General features: G+C 37.1%; 1 protein-coding gene across 1 annotated transcript in view; it reads right to left on the bottom strand.

Moving 5' to 3' along the window:
* Positions 1–12,861: 12,861 nt before the first annotated feature.
* ZBTB11 (zinc finger and BTB domain containing 11) overlaps positions 12,862–19,869 on the bottom strand; it is a 30,407-nt gene continuing 23,399 nt past the window's right edge. The window contains exons 8-11 of the mRNA XM_044666803.1: positions 18,671–18,788; positions 18,024–18,182; positions 17,736–17,911; positions 12,862–13,528 (exon numbers count right to left, since the gene is read on the bottom strand). Of these exons, the coding sequence (XP_044522738.1) occupies positions 13,011–13,528; positions 17,736–17,911; positions 18,024–18,182; positions 18,671–18,788 (971 nt within the window). The 3' untranslated portion in view covers positions 12,862–13,010. The remainder of the gene's footprint in view (positions 13,529–17,735; positions 17,912–18,023; positions 18,183–18,670; positions 18,789–19,869) is intronic.

Raw genomic sequence — 19,869 nt, 5'->3', positions numbered from 1 at the left:
CAAATTGCTCTCCAAAATGGCTGTATCAGTTCGCAGTTCCACTAACCATATATGTGTCACCATTTTTCTACATCCCCTCCAATATTTGTCATTTTGCCCTTTTATCATTTTGGCTAATCTGATAGATGGTGAGATAGCTCAGAATTGTTTTGGTTTGCATTTCCCTAATCAGTAGTGACTTAGGGCATTTTTTCATATACTTATATATGGCTTTGATTTCTTCATCCAAAAACTGTTCCTATCTTTTGCCCATTTGTCAACTGGGGGATGGCTCTTGTTCTTATAAATTTGACAAAGTTCTCTATATTTATTAGATATGAGAACTCTAAGATGCTGTCTCAAATTCATCCCTTCCCCAATTTTCTGCTTTCCTTTTAATCTTGGCTACATTAGTTTTATTTGTACAGAAACTTTTTAATCAAAATTATCCATTTTACATCTCCCAATAGTCTCATCTCTTATTTACTCATAAATTCTTCTTCTAATCATAATTCCTGATAGGTAGTATTCTACCTGTTCTTCTAATTTGCTAATGATATCTCCTTTTATATCTATGTGTGGCTCTATTTTTTTTTAAATCCTTACCTTTTATCTTAGAACCAATACTATTGGTTCTAAGGGAGAAGAATAGTAAGGGCTAGGTAATGGGGGTTAAGTGACTTGCCCAGGGTCACACAGCTAGGAAGTATCTGAGGCCAGATTTGAACCTAGGGCCTCCAATCTCTAGGCCTGACTCTCAATTCACTGAGCTACCCAGCTGCCTCCTATGGCTGTATTTTCAAAGATGCTGTGTCAATTGGCTCTGAATGCCTGCATATCCTGGACTATTTAGTCAGTCAGTAAACATTTATTCAGTATTAACCATGTGCCAGGCACTGTGCTAAGCACTGAGGATGCAAAGAAAAACAAGATAGTCCTTGTATTCAAAGAACTCGCAATCTAAAGGGGAAAGATAACACTTAAACAGTTGTCAGTACCCAGAAGTGGGGTGTGTATAATTTAAGTCTTGAAGCCAGGTGGGAAAGGATAAAGTAGTTGAAGGGAGACTTGGGGAGAGGCTAGGGGCTCCTTAAGTAGAGCATCTGGCAGGAGCTCTCTGATGTCCAACTTCTCCAATCAGAAGGAAGGACAAGCCCAAAGGTAGGGGGTGGTACACCAAGGAGGTATGGGGTTTCAGTGTTAATATATGATGATATTCCTTCTTGCAAGAAGATGAGACCATGGGGGAAGTCCAAGGGAGCTGTCAGGTAGGAAGGGATTACTCTGTGCTTCCTTACAGCCTACTAACCTGGACTTTCCTTGGCTTTCATGTTTGTCTTCCCAATTTCCAAGAGTAGTTCTGACTCCTAGAGTCTTGGCCACATGTGCATCTAGTGACCTGTTTGCCTTTCTTATGTAGCAAATCAGTCCTAAGAACTTGTCATAAATAACTTGGGAATGAACCTTCACACTTATGGCAAAGTTAATTTTAATTTAAATACATCATCCACTCAAAAGATTGAAACCTCTTTGAAAGCGCTGAAGGAATGAAAAAAAAAAATTATTAAGCTCTTACTATGAGCCATACACCATACTCAGTGCTAAGGATATAAATGAGGTGGATAGGTCCTGATCTTGGAGTCCTGAGATTTGAGTTTGAGTTCCCACACATCTCTTTCTAGCCATGACACCTTGGACAAAACACTCTTGGCCCCAGTTTTCATATCTCTAAAGACAGAATATAATACTCATACAATCTGCTTCTTAGAATTGTTGTACAGAACATGCAGTTTAAATTTTAAGGCACTATATTAATGCGAGCTCTTATTTCATCTTTATAAATATGGTATGCAGCTAATGTTCACTGCACTGGATGACATAGCACAATTTTTTAAAGTGTCCTAGAAGACATTTTTGTCTCAGAAGATTGGTCTGGATGAGTTATAGATTTAAGAATGTATCAGTGACCTAGAGATGGGAGGTCCTAGGTTCAAATCCGGCCTTAAGACACTTCTCAGCTGTGTGACCCTGGGCAAATCACTTGACCCCCATTGCCCACCCTTACCACTTTTCCACCAAGGAGCCAATACACAGAAGTTAAGGGTTAAAAAAAAATATATCAGTGACCTAGCATCCATTACAAATTAAATTATTGTGTCTGAACCTTAACCTCCTTGCCTGAGAGCATTGGTTCTCCTTTCTTCATTTTTTGCTTCACAAGGCATTTGTATACATATGCAACAAAAATTTTTAGGCATAAGGACCAAATTCTAGCCTCTCCTTTATGAACTGGGGTGGATGGAAATACAAGAGGTCAATCTCTACAAAAGTTGAAGGTGGCTTAGGTAAGACTTATAAGCAATTATCTTTCTGAGACACCTCAGTTATGTCATATCAACTGTGTAAATGAAATTAATTCTAGCCCATTCATAGTCAAAAATCTACTTACCCTACGCATTTAGATTATATCATCCCCACCTCCCTCTTACATTTATTGGCAACCACGTTGCGGTCTCGACCTTCCTCAATCTTTTGAAATTTTCTTGAATTCTTCTTTACTTTATAACTATCCCCTAAGTCAGCCTTCTCACAGTTCGTTTTGGAACTACGAGATATAAAGCTGCCAGACTGGTGAGATCAAATCGGGCCCTAAAAAAATTCAGCTGGGAGGTTGTTTCCTTGCCTTAGGGAATAAATAACCCAATTAGCTGATCTTTAGTTTCACCTGAAATAAAAATCCCATTTTTTTTTTTTAGTTGCCTTACTAGGCCTAGCAGACTGCTTTGTCTCTTAGTTAGGCCGCTAGGCCAGGGACACACCTGAATAAGGTTTAAAAAAGCCCCGTTCCTCACAAAAGCAGAAGGTACTAAACTCAGCATATTAGTAGGGTTTTTTTTAGGGAGAATAAATTTTTAGGCTACAATTAGGCCTTAGCCTTGTTTTCTATTTTATTTCAAAACTACACGTGGTGGCTCTAGTCTTAAAGTCTTAGGCAGAAACTAAGCCTGGTGGGGACAGATAGAATTAAGCCACCCTTTTTGCAAAAAAAAGCAGAAGGCACATAGTTTTAGCAGTTTTAGCCTCAAGGGAAAGGAGGAGAAAAGTTCCTTTAGATTTTGAAAGACACTCCCGATTGCCCCAGGCTAGAAACTCTGACTACCCCCAGAACCTAATCTTTAGAATTTAGACTCAGGCTATAGTCTTTGTAAGTCTTAAATCCAAAAACAATAGAACTTTAACCCAACCCTTAGGAAGGAAGTACCTACTCATTAGTGGCATCTACTGATAAGAGTAAGTTATAAGCAGATTTATCAATTTTTCTGGAACAAAATGTGGTGGTTCCAAACCATTAATGATTTAGTGAACACCGGAGTTCAGTATTTCAATAACATGCTCAAACCTATGGAAGCGACTTTTTTAGCCAGTCAGTAACCCCACAGAATACATTACAAGGGACATTTCTCACACTGTATTTAAGTGTGATGGCAATGCCTGTAGGGGTAGTGATTTATCTTTACTTCTCAATAAGGAAGACAAGCAAGTTGGAGAGGAATGTAGAGCAACTGATGGCTTATATAAAAAACCATGCTAAGCATTTAAAAAAGAGGAAACAGTTGAGAAAGAAATTCCAACAAAAGAGAGAATTATTCCTCCATACTTCCTCACTTGAGGATTCCTATGAAAGCGCTCCTGACAGGCCCCCCCCTCAACCAGTACCGCCCCATCCTCAGCCCATCCCGCCCCCTCCGCAACCAATCCAACCCACCCCTCAGCCCCTTCTACAGACAGTCCCAGCTGCTGCTGCAGCCCCCACCCTCTCTGCTGCTACTCAGAGAGAGACAGGAACTCAAGATAATGCAGTGCTATTTCCTTTACGAGAAGTACCCACTTTTAATACTGAAAGAGACTTGGTGTCTGTAAGACACTTTACTCCTTTCAGCCCTGAGGATTTAGCTGGATTTAAAAAAAATATGCCCACTTTTGAAAAAGAACCATTTATAGTTTTAAGAAAATTAAGCAATATATTCCAAACTTATGAACCTAGCTGGCAGGACTTTGAAAATGTTTTAGATGAACTTCTGACAGTTGGTGAGAAAGAGAGGATCATTGCTTGGGCCAATCATAATAAAGGTAAAGATGTACCTAACAGGCCTCTCAAGGATCCAAAATGGAATTACAATTCTGCAGCAGATATTAAAAAATTGCATGATGGCAGGGCAGCATTATTGATAACCATAAAAACCTGTGTTGACACACAAGACACCTGGGCAAAATTCGAGGGAACTAAACAGCATACCGATGAAACTCCCTCCCATTATATGGACAGGCTAATTGAGGTTGCAGAAATATATCTGGGCCTTGATTTAGCCATGGAACAGGATATTAAACATATACGTAGACAATTTGTAAAAAATTCCTGTAAAGTAGTCAAAGACTATTTTAAAACTAACTGCCCAACCTCGGAAACTATGAACCTTGGGGAATTGAGGAAAGTAGCATCCTATGTTGTTAGAGGCCAAGCACAAGAACATGGGGATGATACTGACTCAATGGATACTTTAAAAGCAGAAATCAAAATGCTAAAAGAAAAACTAAAAAATAAAGGAGAGATTGTAGCCCCTCTCCAAGAATCTAACTATCAGTCTGTAATCTGTCATTTCTGTACAAGGAAGGGCCATAAGATGATGGACTGTAGAAATCTCTCAAGATTAATCAGAAATAATACCCAACTGAAAGATAACTATAGGAATAACAGGAATAGGAATAACAATAATAATAATGATAATTCCAGGAATAGTAATTTTAGGCATGATAGAAATGCTAGAAATAAATCCCGAAATGATAACTCATTCCAAATGACCCCACAATGGTATATCTTAAGTGGAGCTTGCCCCTGAATTAATTAGGGTGCTAATGCCCCTCAAGGGGGGGCCCATGGAGCCCAAGCATCTTTATGAAGGTGCGTGGGGTGGGGGGAAGGCTTTGGAATCAAAAAGGGAAACCTTTGACTTTCCAGACCCTGATGTTTTAATGCCTACTATCCCCATACAGTGCCCCCAAATAATAAAGAACCTCACGTAACCCTAAAAGTGGGAAATTCATATTACGATTGTTTGCTGGGCACTGGAGCTTCAAGATCAGTACCAGTGAGCAAGCCAGACGTAAACTGTAATTCTATTGGCTCTCTAAATGTAGTAGGGGGTATCAGGAACACCTCAAAAGGTCCCAAAACTTTCTCCTCGTATGGTAAATCTCAGACCTTTATCAATCGAACACTCCTTTCTTTTAATGCCTGGATCCCCCCCAAATTTACTGGGAAGGGATCTATTATGTAAACTTAAAGCCACAATAATTTACAATCCAGATGGTTCTGTCACTGGAATTGCCGGAGGACTCTTTAAACTTGCTCCCTGTACTTCTTTCAGAACAGCAGGAAGTAAAGGAGCCTCCCACTTTTGAAATCCCAGATGATATCTCAGAGTCTCTATGGGCCACATCTTCTACTGGTGTAGGCCTACTTAAATCAGCTGTTCCTGTTCAGATTAGAACAAGAGGAGGACCAGCTCCCTCCATTCCTCAGTACCGCTTATGAAAAAGAAGCCATTGAGGGAATCACCCCAGTGATAAATTCACTAATTGAGCAAGAAATAATAATCCGATGCAAGTCAGAATATAATACACCTATTCTACCTGTTAAGAAGCCAAAATTAGGCCCAGATGGAAAACCCCAATATCAATTTGTTCAAGATTTAAGAGCTATAAACAATCATGTTATAAAGAGACCCTGTGGTTTCAAATCCAAACACAATTATTTCTTCTATTCCCAGTTCAGCCACTTACTTTACGGTCATGGACCTGTGCTCAGCCTTTTTCTCAATTCCTATTCATGAGAATTCCAGACATATATTTGCCTTTACCTGGAATAATTCTCAGTGGTACTTGGCGTGTCTTCCCCAGGGATATTGTGAAAGTTCATCCATTTTTGCACAGATTTTGAGCCAAGATACAGATAATATAACATTTAAGAATAGTAAATTAATTAAATATGCGGATGACTTGCTCCTAGCTTCACCAGATGCTAAAACATGCCAAGAGGATAGTAAACATCTTCTTTTAGAATTACATAAAAGAGGACATAAGATACCAAAAGGAAAAGTTCAGTGGCGTCTCCCCAGAGTAGAATATTTGGGGTTCATCTTGACAGTGGGTGCACGATATATATCCCCTAAGCGCATTGAAAATATTAAAAAATTGAGCGATCCTACCACTAAAAAACACTTAAGAGCAATCTTAGGAGCAACAGGTTTTTGCAGACAGTGGATCCCTTGCTATGGGGAAATTACTAAACCCCTTATAGCACTAACAAAAGATTCGGTCCCTGAACCACTTAAATTAGAGCCAGAGCACAAGTTAGCTCTATCGAATTTAAAACAAGCTATCCTATCTGCTCCTGCTCTAGGCATCCCAGATTATAACAAGCCATTTACCTTATATGTACATGAGCATAGAGGAGTAGCTTCAGGCGTTTTAACCCAAACTTTGGGACCTTACCAACATCCAATTGCTTATTATTCAACTCAGCTGGACCCAATAGCTGCTCTCCAACTACCCAAAGCCCTAGCTGTAGTTCATTGCTCTGCCCATACAGGTGGCACTGATCCTGTCTCTAGGGGAAATGACCGGACAGATACTGCTGCAAAGCTAGCAGCTATAGAAGGCCTGAATTAATTTTAACATTAACAACCAATGATGATTTAAATTTATCACTTTCCTATGACGAGAAGGAAGTAACAAAATGGAAGCAGAAATTTAAAGCTAAACAGATAAATGGAGTACGGATGTCCTCTGAAGGAAAACCCCTGCTCCCTAGAAACTTTTATTGCCAAATTTGCCAATCTATTCATAAAAATGGTCATTTTGGTACCCAGGGCATCGTGGACTCTATTAAGAGAGTATGGATAGCTCCTGGCATAACCACTATAGCCTCTAAAATGTGTGCAGCTTGCCCTACCTGCCAAGCATATAACCAACAAGCTTTTCATGGCAAGGCTTTTGGTGGGCGTCCATTGGCATACATACCTTTTAAGCACCTACAAATTGATTTTATAACAATGCCAAAGGCTGGACAATATAAATTCTGTCTAGTCATAGTGGATCAACTGACCAGATGGCCGGAAGCATTTCCTACTGCCCGAGCCACATCGGCCTTTGTTGCCAAGGTGCTTTTAAAAGAAATCATTCCTCATTTTGGTCTGCCTGCACATATTGACTCAGACAGGGGGAGTCACTTTACTGATTCAATTTTATCTGAAATATATTCCTGTTTGGGGATAACTCCCAAATTCCATGTACCATATCACCCCCAGAGATCAGGCCAAGTTGAAAGGATGAACAGAGAACTTAAAACCATGATAGGCAAATTATATACTGAGACACACCTAAAATGGTCTGAAATTCTCCCTCCAGCTCTATTTTATCTTAGAAGCAGGCCCAGGGGAGATCTACATATTTCACCATATGAGACGCTTTTTGGACATCTCCCTATACAGGTTAAGCCTTTTTCTCCTGCATATACATCACTATTAGGAGGAGGTACTTCTATTGCTTCCTATATACAGGAATTGCAACACAAACTGCGTGAACTCCATGAATCTGGAACTGCAGTACAAGCATGACCAATAGACTTTTCACTTCATGACCTGAACCCAGGAGACAAAGTGTATATAAAGAACTTCCAGCACACTGGGGCAACCCAGCCTTCATGGGATGGCCCATTTGAAATTTTATTAACTACCCCAACAGCTATAAAAATTGGAGAAAAGGACTCTTGGATTCATTGCTCACATGTGAAGAAAGCATCTTCTATTGAACCTGATTGACTGTTTCCTGTTACCTGCATCAGAGATAACAGTTCATAGACTAATGGATGCTAATTTTGGAATCACATTGGTTTATCTTGATTCTTTCCCTCAATTTATTTTAATTTTCTTATTTTCCTATTATCTTTTAATAGAATAATTAATTTTTTTTCTTTTTCTCATTTCAAGTACATATAGTCACTTAATTTTTTATTATTTTGCAATGCTATAATTTTAATATATATGTATTTGCTATAATATTACTGCTTATTCACAAGGCCTTAGACTTTGGGAACTTGCCATATATTACTATGGGACTGTGATTAATGATTCTGTCTGATTCCAGGAGAAGGGAACACAAGAGCCGTTCATAGTGCTAAGAAAGCACAAGGTCATGGAGACTGACCAACCAATCCCAATGGGATTGATGAGAATATTTGCATAGTGCCAAGGAGCACTAGGTCAAAGAGATCATATAAATACAGGTGGGATTAAGGTAGTCCCACGCTAACACTAAGGACTTGAACTCAGTGTAAGAATCGAAGTTGTGATGCTTAACATATGTTAAGACGTAGGACTCTTCAAACTACACTGCCAGTCAGGTACTGCAGGTTGGCTATCATCTGGCTCACCCATATATTCCTGAGAATGAAGAGAATGACAGACACTTCCCTTGCATATGAATCTGGTCTTTTTTTCTCTCTTATAGAATGGCAACTTCCTGTAGTCTTGGCTGCAAATGGATAAGTGCAGTATTAATACATTATGTCCTACAGACTAGTAGGATGGAAATTATATTAATTGGACCCTAATACAAGGGCCTGTTATGAATTTATTTTCATTTAAAAATTTCATATACATAGCTTTTGATATTTGATTCTTATTTTAATATTTTCCTTTTCCAAAGTTTCAATTTTCTTCTATTTGATTTTTTTATACTTTTGTTTTTTCTTTTGAATTTACTCATACAACCCCATAACTCAACCATATACCCACGTCAGGGGGGATTGTATTTTTATAAAATCCAAGATTTAATTGTATTTTTATTATATCCAAGATTTAATTTTTTGATTTTTGTTCGAGAAAATTTCTCAGAGAAAGAAACTTGCTAATTCTTTAATCCAGGGAATGAACTGTTTGCAGAGACATGCCTGAAGAATCTACATTTAATCAAGAGATCCAGAATGAACTTTGGGTTGCAATTGATTGAACTGATGAGTTTGTTGCATCAAGCGATCCAGAATACTTTGGGTACAACTGATTGGACTGATGGATCTTGAACAGCTACTTTAAATGTACATGTTATACCAATAGGGGACTGCCCCCAATTGGTTTCTTGTCAATGTGCTTAGCAAAACATTGGTTTTGCCTTCTTTCTTTTCCATTTCCCCTCTTACCTCTAATTATTGTAGTTAGAAGACCTTCGTGGGTATAAGATGATTATGTAAAATGATCACTTGGGGTGACTAGGCACCCAATATGATCATCAGGGGGGATTGTGTAAATGAAATTAACTCTAGCCCATTCATAGTCAAAAATCTACTTACCCTAGGCATCTAGATTATATTATCCCCACCTCCCCTCAGGGGAAGTGGGGATAATTTAATCACAAGTGACAATCTAGATTATATCATCCCCACCTCCCTCAAAAAGGGAGTGGAGATAAGTTAACCACACTGACAATAAGTATCAAATCAAGAACAAGGGACTGCCCTTTGGGCAGTCCTAATCAGTGTAGAGGCTGCCATTGGTCTACTTGAATTAGAGGTGGCCCACAGGAAATGACAAGAGACGCTATCTCTTTAAATACGTGGGTTACAACCTGGTAAAGTTAGTTCAGGAGTGGAAGGAGTTCAGGAGTTCAGGACTTCAGGAGTTCTGGCTTGGACTTGGGGCTGAAGGTGCTCGGCTGAGACCTCAGAATGCTTCTACTCCAAATTGTCACGTGGGTAAGTTAGGATGACTTCCTTGGCCAACCTTGGCGTTTCCAAACTCTGCCTTAAGTAGGCTTATAGCCTCTCTGATTTCTAAAGTCTTGTGGCTTGTAACCTAGTTTAATTAGGCTTTTAAGCCTCTCTCTCTGTCCAGGTCTCTCCAGGCCTGGACTGGCCTCTCCCTCTCTCTATTTACCTACCTTTTACCTTCCGAATTGTAAATAAACTACCTTAAACTGGATGCTGACTTGGGTCTATTTTAATTATGGAATCAATCTGAATGGTTGATTCCTGGCGGCCACATTTTAAATACATATTTATGAAATACCTAAAATCTCCCTCTTATACAACTTTAATCCTATTAACCTACACAAATAAGGCTTTTCTTTCTTTCTAGGAAGGGGAAAGTAAACCATGAAAATTATCCACTCATTTTCAAATGCAGAAATACAATGGCCAAATAGGATTTTATATGTGCATGTTACTGATTCTGCTCTAATAAATTCATAATCTTTTTTCTTTCAAACAGATTTCTTACAAAAAGATTCAAGATAAGGCTGCTTATTAACATTATTTTATACAAGAAACATTTTCATTAAACTTTTGCTGATGTTTTAAAGAAAATAGGGTTTATTTAAAGAGGATATTTTAAGATTTAAAGACAAATAAGGGTTGTTTAAAATAGGTTTTCTAGATTCTACTTAGTTCACTAACAGAAGGAAAAGTCTACAAGGGTTACTTTTTCTGGAGAATTTTTTTAAAAACTTCTATTCTGTGGCATTTTGTTCTATATTTAACTCCACATTTAACAGTCTTTATCTAAGAAACATCATTTTAAGTTTATTCAAGCCCTCATTTAAGAAAGACATGAAAATGATACTATTTGGGGGGAGAAAAAATTACTTTTCTTGTTTCCCTCATGTGACTAGCTATTTCTTATCACATTAATTGTTTAATAATTATGGGTTCAAGATGAAATAATTTGTCCCATAGCAACATGAAAATATCTTAAACATTCAAATGTCTTTAAACATTTGCTTCTATGCTTAATAACCAACTTGTGTTCATTTAAATGCATTTCTCAAGCTAAAAATTATTTACACATTACATTTGATTTGGAAGTAATATTAAATTTAATTCGATTTAGTTAGGGTTGTAGCCAGAATTTATGGCCATATGGTCCCAGTATTCCCTAAAGGACTAATAAAAGATTTATCAAGAAACAAAACTATTTTTTTTTGCCCCAGTAAAAAAACTATCAACTTAATTATAGATAAAATGTTATCTAGAAAAAGAAAAAATATTTGCCTTATAGAAAGCACCGTTAGCTTTAAAATATAATGACAAGCCTCTGTGCGACTTCAAAGCTTTTAAACAAGATTCAACGGCTGGTTTTATTTACATATTTATGACATACATTAATGGTCTATTTGTCTTACAACTCAGTAAATCCAATACTATAAACAAGAGTATGTGTGAACAAAAATGACAGTTCCAAATTTTAGTCAAGTTGAAACAAATTTTCATAAGACCTAAAAAAAAGCCCTAATCACCCCTCCCAACCCCCCCCAAACAAGCAGCCTTTTAAAAATGGACTATTTTTAAATTTTTTCCCTAAAATTGAATTTGTCAGCCATATAGCTATTACAAGATTGGAAAATTTGCAAAAGCAAACATCATATATGCAAATCTGACGCATGCATGGCTAACAGATTTTACTCCTTGCCCTTAAAGTCATGTTAAAGGCAATCTGAAATAAATATCTTGGTAATGTGTATACATCAAGGCACATCCTTTTCTTGTGCTTTAGGAACAATTCACCTGTAATTTCTTTAAAAAAAAAAAAACTTTCTTTGTGCATTTTACAATTGTTCCAAACACTTAAAAGTTGAATTTTAATACTTATATCTTAAATAGTAGTTTCTTAGGTGGAGTTACCAAGGGCCTCCCCATGGTGATTTTGGAAAGATGGGAGGCTGGTCAACACGACTACAGATGTGGACATTTAAAAAAATATACACATTTGGATAAATGTAATTTTTAGCTTCCATGTAATCTATTTTTTATTGAATTCATTTTCAACAATCAGGTGAGTTACAAATGACTTTTTATTAAGATTAGTATACTGTAGTGAGGGCTGCAAAGAATTTTCGTTATTACTGAACTTGACTATTATGCAGTATTCTTGTAACTTGTTGCATGTGTTGGTAGCTATTCTATTTCCAAATTGATCCAGTTTTTAAACTAATTAAGCAATTAAACATGATACAATGGCTGAAAACACCAAACCTAGTTTTGACTTGTTCATGCAAAAGAACAAGATTTTCCATTTATTGTGCCTAAAGTTAACATGGAAGGATTTTCCTCATCAACAATGTTCAATTTCAACAATAACAAAGCTCTCCACCCTCAGGGTCAACTTCCTTGCCTTGAAGAGATGATAGAATAAGGCATTATTTTACTGGACATACAAAGCAATTTCATGGCATTAAAAAAAACTGAACTAACTAGTCAGTCATAGATTGCCTACATAGTCAAGTGCAAACTTGATTTATAACCATGTGGCTCAATAAGTGCTTTAAAATGAAAGAGTCCTTGACTTGGAAGAGATTGAATTTCAACAGTAAGTCACAAATCACAGATTTTAAAGACATTAAAAGCCAATATTGTTAGTATCTGAATTTTCTTTTCAATCTGTAAATAGGGCAAGTCAAATCACAAAATTTTGCCTCTATATTTTTGATGATAAAAGGACAGACAGCTTAGTGGAGAAATATCCTTTTAAGCTCCAAATATACATCAAAATAAAGTGAAAACAGGACTGCAACTGTACAGTTCTAAGTACAGTCTTTTATAAAAATTAATCCATTAAAATTATACCATGATAAACAATTAATAGAAAGATTTGTTTCAAATTTCTCTATACTAGATGACTAAAAACTGGATATTTTTACTGGGACAAAGAGAGAAAGAGAAAGAAAGAAAAAAGGAAGAGAGAGAGAGAGAGAGAGAGAGAGAGAGAGAGACAGAGACAGAGACAGAGAGACAGAGAGAAGTTTCTGACAGAACCTGTGTAAGCTGGACAGATGGTTTAGCAATGCAGATAGTGTGTCATCAAGCAGCAAAACCTTGAAATAGGGACTCTGTGAGCTATAAGTCATATATTGTAAATATGTGCAAGTTTATGGCACAGGAAGGGTCATCATCACCAAAGTTTCTTTTAGCTCCATTACTGCACTCACTCTGGTTCTGAAACATGCGCCACTTCAACTTCCACTGTTTCAATAGCTTCTGTTACTTCAGATATCTTCTGTCCTTGCTGTTGTGCCAATACATAATTAACTACTTGCATAATACTTTGGTCAGAAAGAGTTGACACCGATGCACACTCCTCGGTAGCTGCAACAGCTTCAATAGCTTCAATGGTTTCTCCGGTCACTACAACAGTCTCAATTTCTTGAGGACCACTGCTTTCTTGTTCTTGCATGCCTGAGGTTAAAATGCTGAAGGCATGCTCCACTTGAGTTCCCTGGTTATGGAACTGAAGGGTATCTTTCTCCAGCATAATCTTACAAGGCACATAATCCCTGTGGAATTTGGTCATGTGTTTCCGGAGTGTCCGAGCATCGATATAAGCTTCATTGCATACAGGACAGACATAGGGCCGTTCACCTGTGTGTGTTCTTACATGGCGTTTCAAGGAACGTGCATCAGCCCAAGCAACCCCACACGTTAAGCATTCAAATGGCTTAACTCCTATAGGAAGAAAAAAAATAATATGATAGCAGGAAATTATTTTAATTTTAATGTTTACTTAACACGCCAATATTTTAAGATTTTGGAACATAACTTGCTTTACAGTAGCTGATAGACTGAAAATATTAGAACAATAAAGATTATATTCCATGTTTTGGGGAGAAAACATGTGTGATTTCTCTCTTCAATCTATATCTTACACATAACATAATTTTAAAAAGGCATGCGAGTATATGGAGATGGATCATTTTTAATATTAATAGTGTTCTATGCCTGAGGAAGAAAGTCCCCACAAGAGTTTCTTCAAGATTAAGAGAATAATTGTGGTGTCGGAGGCAAATTGGGAAGCTGTTAACGTTAGGGGATAGCTCTGTAGTGGAGACAAACACCAAAACTGTGCAGGACCCTGAACTGTGGTCCCGATACTTCTCTAGCAGGGCAAATTTCAGACCAAGTAAACCTACATAATTAACCCAACTGATGACACAAGCAGTTCCATCAAGGATCTGGAGAAAAATATTGCTGAATAGCAAAGAATTGCTGAACCCAATTAGGAGTGGAAGAAATAGAAAGGGAAAATAGAATACTTCTTACATGTAAGAGTTAAAGGTTTTTAATCATTTAGTCAATTCTGGAATATGTTTTTTTATAAACCAAATGGTTGAATAAACAGTTTTTCTCAACTACTGTGTGTAAACATTTTAAAATTATAATACTTGTAATCCTAGAATATGCAATTTAGTTAGATTTTAAGGTGATCTTTTTTTGTATTTTTTGCATATGGTAACTTTGACTATACAACATAAAATGTGCAGGTATTAATAGTAACACTTTTATTCTGATTACTTTTGTTTACAATTTTCAATTTCTCTTAGTACATTTTTTGTCAAGTCATTAGTTTTGTTATTTCTCTCTGTAAAGATGACTCCTAGATTAGCACTAACTAGATAGCTCATCAGCACCTCAGACTCAGAATGACCAAAACAAGTCATCGATTACCTCTTTATATCCTTTTCCTTTGGCTTTTTCAGTTGATGGCACCATCATTCTTTTCCAGGTTTGCAATTCTGGAGTTTTTACTTCGATCCTACCTCCTGCTCCTCCCTCACTGCCCCTGATCCAATCAGTTACCAACCCTTATTGATTCTACCTCCACGTACTGCTTCAAATATGTTACATTCTTTCCATTCATTTATTACTCTTTTTTAGCCCCTCATAGCCTGCCATTTCCTGCTCAAAAATCATCAATGGCTCCCTACTCTTTTTAGGATAAAACACAAACACCTCAGCCGGTGTCATTTAAAGCTCTATACAATGTGGGTACAACTTACTTTTTCAGATTTATTTCATGTTGCTCCTCCACCCCACTTTAATGAACTGTTTTAGCCAAAGTGGTAAACTAGTTAGTTGATCCTACAAGTCAGCATTCTATCTCCCATCTCCATGCCTTTGCACATGCTGTTTCCTGCTTTTAAGATTCATTTTCCATTCACCTTCACCTCTTAGAACCCTCAGGGTCCTGCAAGGCCCAGCCTATGTGCCCCTTCCTGCTCAAACGAAATCTGAGGCTTCCTGATAAGCACTTCCCCAGTGCTGAGTTCTCTTTCCTCCTTTAATCTGCTCTGAATTTACTCTGTGTACGAACTGTCTATTCCTAATAGAGTATAAACTCCTATATATTTTGTCTTTTTAACTCCCACCCCACTCCCGTCCCCGTCCCCCATCACAGTGGTACTTGTTATAAACAAGTATAGTAAAAGTCTTTTATGCCTGAAGACTGAGGAAAATGCTGTGTATAGTAGTAAAACTATAAACTGAGGGAAATTACCTAGATTTTTGCTTATATTTTATATCAATATTTTAAAAGATATCAAACACTGCACAGTGACCATGATATTCTTTTTTTTTTTTAACCCTTACCTTCCATCTTGGATCAATATTGTGTATTGGTTCCAAAGCAGAAGAGCAGTAAGGGCTAGGCAATGGGGGGTTAAGTGACTTGCCCAGGGTCACACAGCTGGGAAGTGTCTGAGGCCAGATTTGAACCTAGGACCTCCCATCTCTAGGCCTGGCTCTCAATCCACTGAGCTACCCAGCTGTCCCCTCATGTTATTCTCACTGTAAGAAACCACAACCTTCTTAATGCCTTGGTTCCTCTATTGACTCTGTGAAGGTTGGTTCAAGAAAAAGATGAAAAGTAGTAGCTAGGTGACTCAGAGGACAGAAGATCAGACCTGAAGATATGTATGGGGGAAGAAGGGGGTAGGAAAAGGAGGGCAGGGTTCAAATCTAGCCTCAGACACTTCCTAGCTACGTGACCCTGGGCAAGTCATTTGACCTGAATTGCCTAGCTGTTACCTTCTTCTACCTTGGAACCAATACTTAGGATTGATTCTTTTATTTTTTTAATGATCCTTACCTTTTGTCTTAAAATGGTATCAGTTCATACAAGTATTCCCAGGTTTTTTCTGAAACCATCTCCTTCATCATTTCTTATAACATTTGATCACAACCATACACCACAATTTGTTTAGCCATTCCCCAATTGATGGGCAATTTCTAATTTTTTTGCTACTACAAAAAGTCCTGCTTTTAATATTTTTTGTACATGTAGGTCCTTTTCTTTTTCCTTTGATTTCTCTGGGAAACAGATCTAATAGTGGTATTGCTATTATAAGCACAGTTTTATAGCCCTTTGGGCATAGTTCTAAATTGTTCTCTACAATGGCTGGAACAGTTTAGAACAGCACCAACCTATCAATGTACCTATTTTTCCTAATCTCTCATGGGATCCATAATTTTCTTTTTTTGTCACATCAGATTAATTTGCTAAGTATAAGGTGGCACCTCAGAATTTTAATTTAAGTACTTTTTATTACTTTCTAAGCCAACAACAGAGCTCTTGATAAGTAAGAACAAATTATATAAACTCGGTGAATAATCAACAGAGGAAACTTCACAAATAGGTAGTTAGGCCAAGAAGAACAGTTACCTCTCAAATATTTCATATATAGGGACCAAAGGATGGGAGGCAACATAGAGAAAAATATAAGCTAGACTTTTCCATAACCTGCTTACTAGGAGGCTCTGAAATTTCCAGATGTGAAACCTTTCCCTAGACCTGTAGGTAAAGGAATTCTAGGGTTAGTCAAACTGCCTAAGCCTCTAAGATGTACCTGAATTTATCAATGGAACTTTCCTGTGGTATAGGAAGATTTAGGTAGTTAATGGCTTTTTAGATCTCAAAAGTCTTCTCTACTCACCCTTTCCCCTATCCATCTATCTGAAGAAAATAAAAGTATCATCTTCCAATCAAATCTCCAAACCATACAACAGCATTTGAAATATCACATTTTGGAAGTTACTGTGCTTTGAACTTAATTCTGTTCCCTAAACTTCTATGGATACTGCATTCACTTATGAAAGAAGCTACAGATACAAGGAGGAAGTGAATTCCCCTTGGGATACCACTGTTCTTGATATGGAATTACATCTTTCATGGATAAGTTCTCTCCTTACAATTTATTATTACCTGGAGATACTGAGGGCACATTGAATTACCATTTTCTGAAGTCACATTATCACATGTGTACTTTCTTCCTCTGTTTAGTGGGGAATATTGTCTTCCATTTTAACAAAATTTAGCTAAATGAGTTTCATTATATACTGAGATGCTTATGCTTTTATCAAATTTATTTGAATAGGATTCTATTTGTAACAAAGATGTTCAAATTGTACAGTGAGAAACCCTGCTCTCTCCCCTCTTAAGCTAGATAGAGGGAGAGATTAGAGATGCTAGAGGCAAAAAGCCCCTTCCCTCAGAGGTTGCTTCCTTTATCTCCTCACTGACCAACTCCTGTTTTACCAGCTTCCTGCCAGAAAGCAGTTCCTACTTCCTCCCCTCAGTGTCCTGGTCTCTTTGGTAACAAAATCTTCAGCTCTGGCTCACTGCTCACTGAACCTGTCAGTTCTCTGATCCACTGAGAAACCCTACTCTCCCCTTTTAAGCTAGGCAAAGAAGAAACTAAGAAAATCCCTTTAACCAACAGGTAAGTTCTAGGGTCATGGCATTAGTCATTTCCAATAGGAAAGGGATGGAGCCAGTGGGTACATAAGTAATAATAATAGAAAGGTAGAAAATGAGGAGAAAATCAGTTCCAAAATGGCATCCCCTCCACCTTAACACATTTAGGCATATACAACCCACCTTCATGGTTGTTCATGTGTCTTCTATATTCCCGCAGCTGAGTGAATTTTCTTCCACACTGCTCACACACACGTTCCAGATTTTGTTTTGCTCTTCCTTTCTTCCCATGAGTAGCTTTCTTTACATGTCTTCTATATAAGGCCTTTTCATAGAACTCCTTTCCACATACATTGCACCTAAAATATGATACATTATTTTACCCAATAGATAAGAAAAGCCCTAAGAATCAAACCTGGAAGTACTATTTCATATCTTAATTTGGATCAGGACTTTCCCAAGCTCACTCACCTATAAGGCTCTGTAACAGAATGAGACTTTACATGGGAATACCAATCTTTCTTCCAACTATAGCACTTTTCACAAAACTGGCACTGGAATGGCTTCACACCAAGATGTTTGTTCATGTGCTGGCGGAGATCTCGAGCTTCAAAGAAACTTTTTTCACATCTGTAATAAGGACATTTGATCACCAAACTGAATCATATTCTTATTTAAAACAAGTTTTTATTTTTTATTGATGTCTTTTGTTTTTATATCACATTTGGTTTTTGATAGGTCTGCCTTCCTTACCCTACATGCCATCCTTTGTAACAAAGATTTACAAAGAAAAGGAAAAAAGCAGTTCAGCAAAATCAACTAACATATTAATCATGTCTAACAGTACATGTGACACTTTATAGCGATAGTTCCCATACTCTGCAATTAAATGATTGATGGAAGTGTATTATCTCATTTTTCCTCTGGGTCCAAACTCATTATACTGTAACTATACAGTGCAAGACAAGTTTTTATAAACTTAATAAAAAGCTTATGGAAACACCATCAAAAGGTGATAAATTCAAACAAAGGAATTTTACGTTTAAATTTTGATCAAATAACCCAACAGAACATACTGTGTTGAAACTAATTGAATGTTTTATATTCTAAACACTTACTGAGTACACCGATAACCTCGAACCTCAGGCTTTGGCTGATGTTTCTTTAGGTGTTTGCTGAGTCCAGAGCCCCTATGAAAAGACTTTCCACAGATTGAGCAAAGGTATTTTGACTCTCCTGTTAAAATATAAAACCTGTCAAGTTTGAAATTCAGGTTCTTTACCAATAGTATTTTTTCTAGAAGTCTTATATATTCTGAATTTAGGAACCAAAAAAAAAAAAAAAGTTACCTAAAACCCTAAACTTCACTATTTAAAAGTGTTTTAAAACTATATGTCAATTTTAATAACACTAACAAATCTTTATTTTTAGTAGCTACTTTATGAATGTGATAAAGTTGTTAAAATTTAAATAGTCACTTTTTACCAGTAAAAGTTAGTATCTAAGGAATTGGGTCTGTATTGTTTATAGGAGGACAACTATAAATTGAGTTTTAAAACAAGTTACAAATTATAGTTTTTAAAAAGAAAGACATTCCTATAAAACTTTTCACTAATGCTGCCGCCACCCTTTTATTTCAAAGTGCATTGTTTAAAATGGTATGTGTGGATAACAAAAAAATACTGTATAGTTAATGTAAAAATGTATTATCAATAGGGGTATCTAGGTAGTTCAGTGGATTGAAAGTCAGGACTAGGAGGTCCTGGGTTCAAACCTGGCTTCAAACACTTCCTAGCTGTGTGACCCTGGGCAAGTCACTTAACTCTCATTGCCTAGCCCATACCACTCTTCTGTGTTGGAACCAATACACAGTATTGATTGTAAGACATAAGGTTAAGGGTTAAAAAAAAAAGTATTATCAATGCTTTACCTCCAACTTGCAGACTATGAAGTTATAGTAAGGAATTCCCATTAGTATATCACATAATAAAGAAGCAAATATGTGTGTGTGTGTGTATTTTGTTGACAAAATGACAGATTTTGCAATTATATATTATTTAAATTTCTGTAATCTGATTAATAAAATAATTTTAAGTACTACTGAATTCATAGCAACTTTTTGTCAGTATATATTTTCTTTTTTTTAAAACTGTTACCTTCCATCTTGGAATCAATACTCTAAAGCAGAAGAGTGGTAAGGGTGGGCAATTGGGGTTAAGTGACTTGCCCAGTGTCACACAGCTAGGAAGTGTCTGAGGCCAGATTTGAACCTAGGACCTCCTGTCTCTAGGCCTGGTTCTCAATCCACTGAGATATA

Source organism: Gracilinanus agilis, chromosome 3 (assembly GCF_016433145.1).
Source record: "Gracilinanus agilis isolate LMUSP501 chromosome 3, AgileGrace, whole genome shotgun sequence".
Lineage (NCBI taxonomy): Eukaryota > Metazoa > Chordata > Mammalia > Didelphimorphia > Didelphidae > Gracilinanus > Gracilinanus agilis.
The sequence above is the reverse complement of the archived record's forward strand: the minus strand, read 5'-3'. Positions and strand labels throughout refer to the sequence as shown.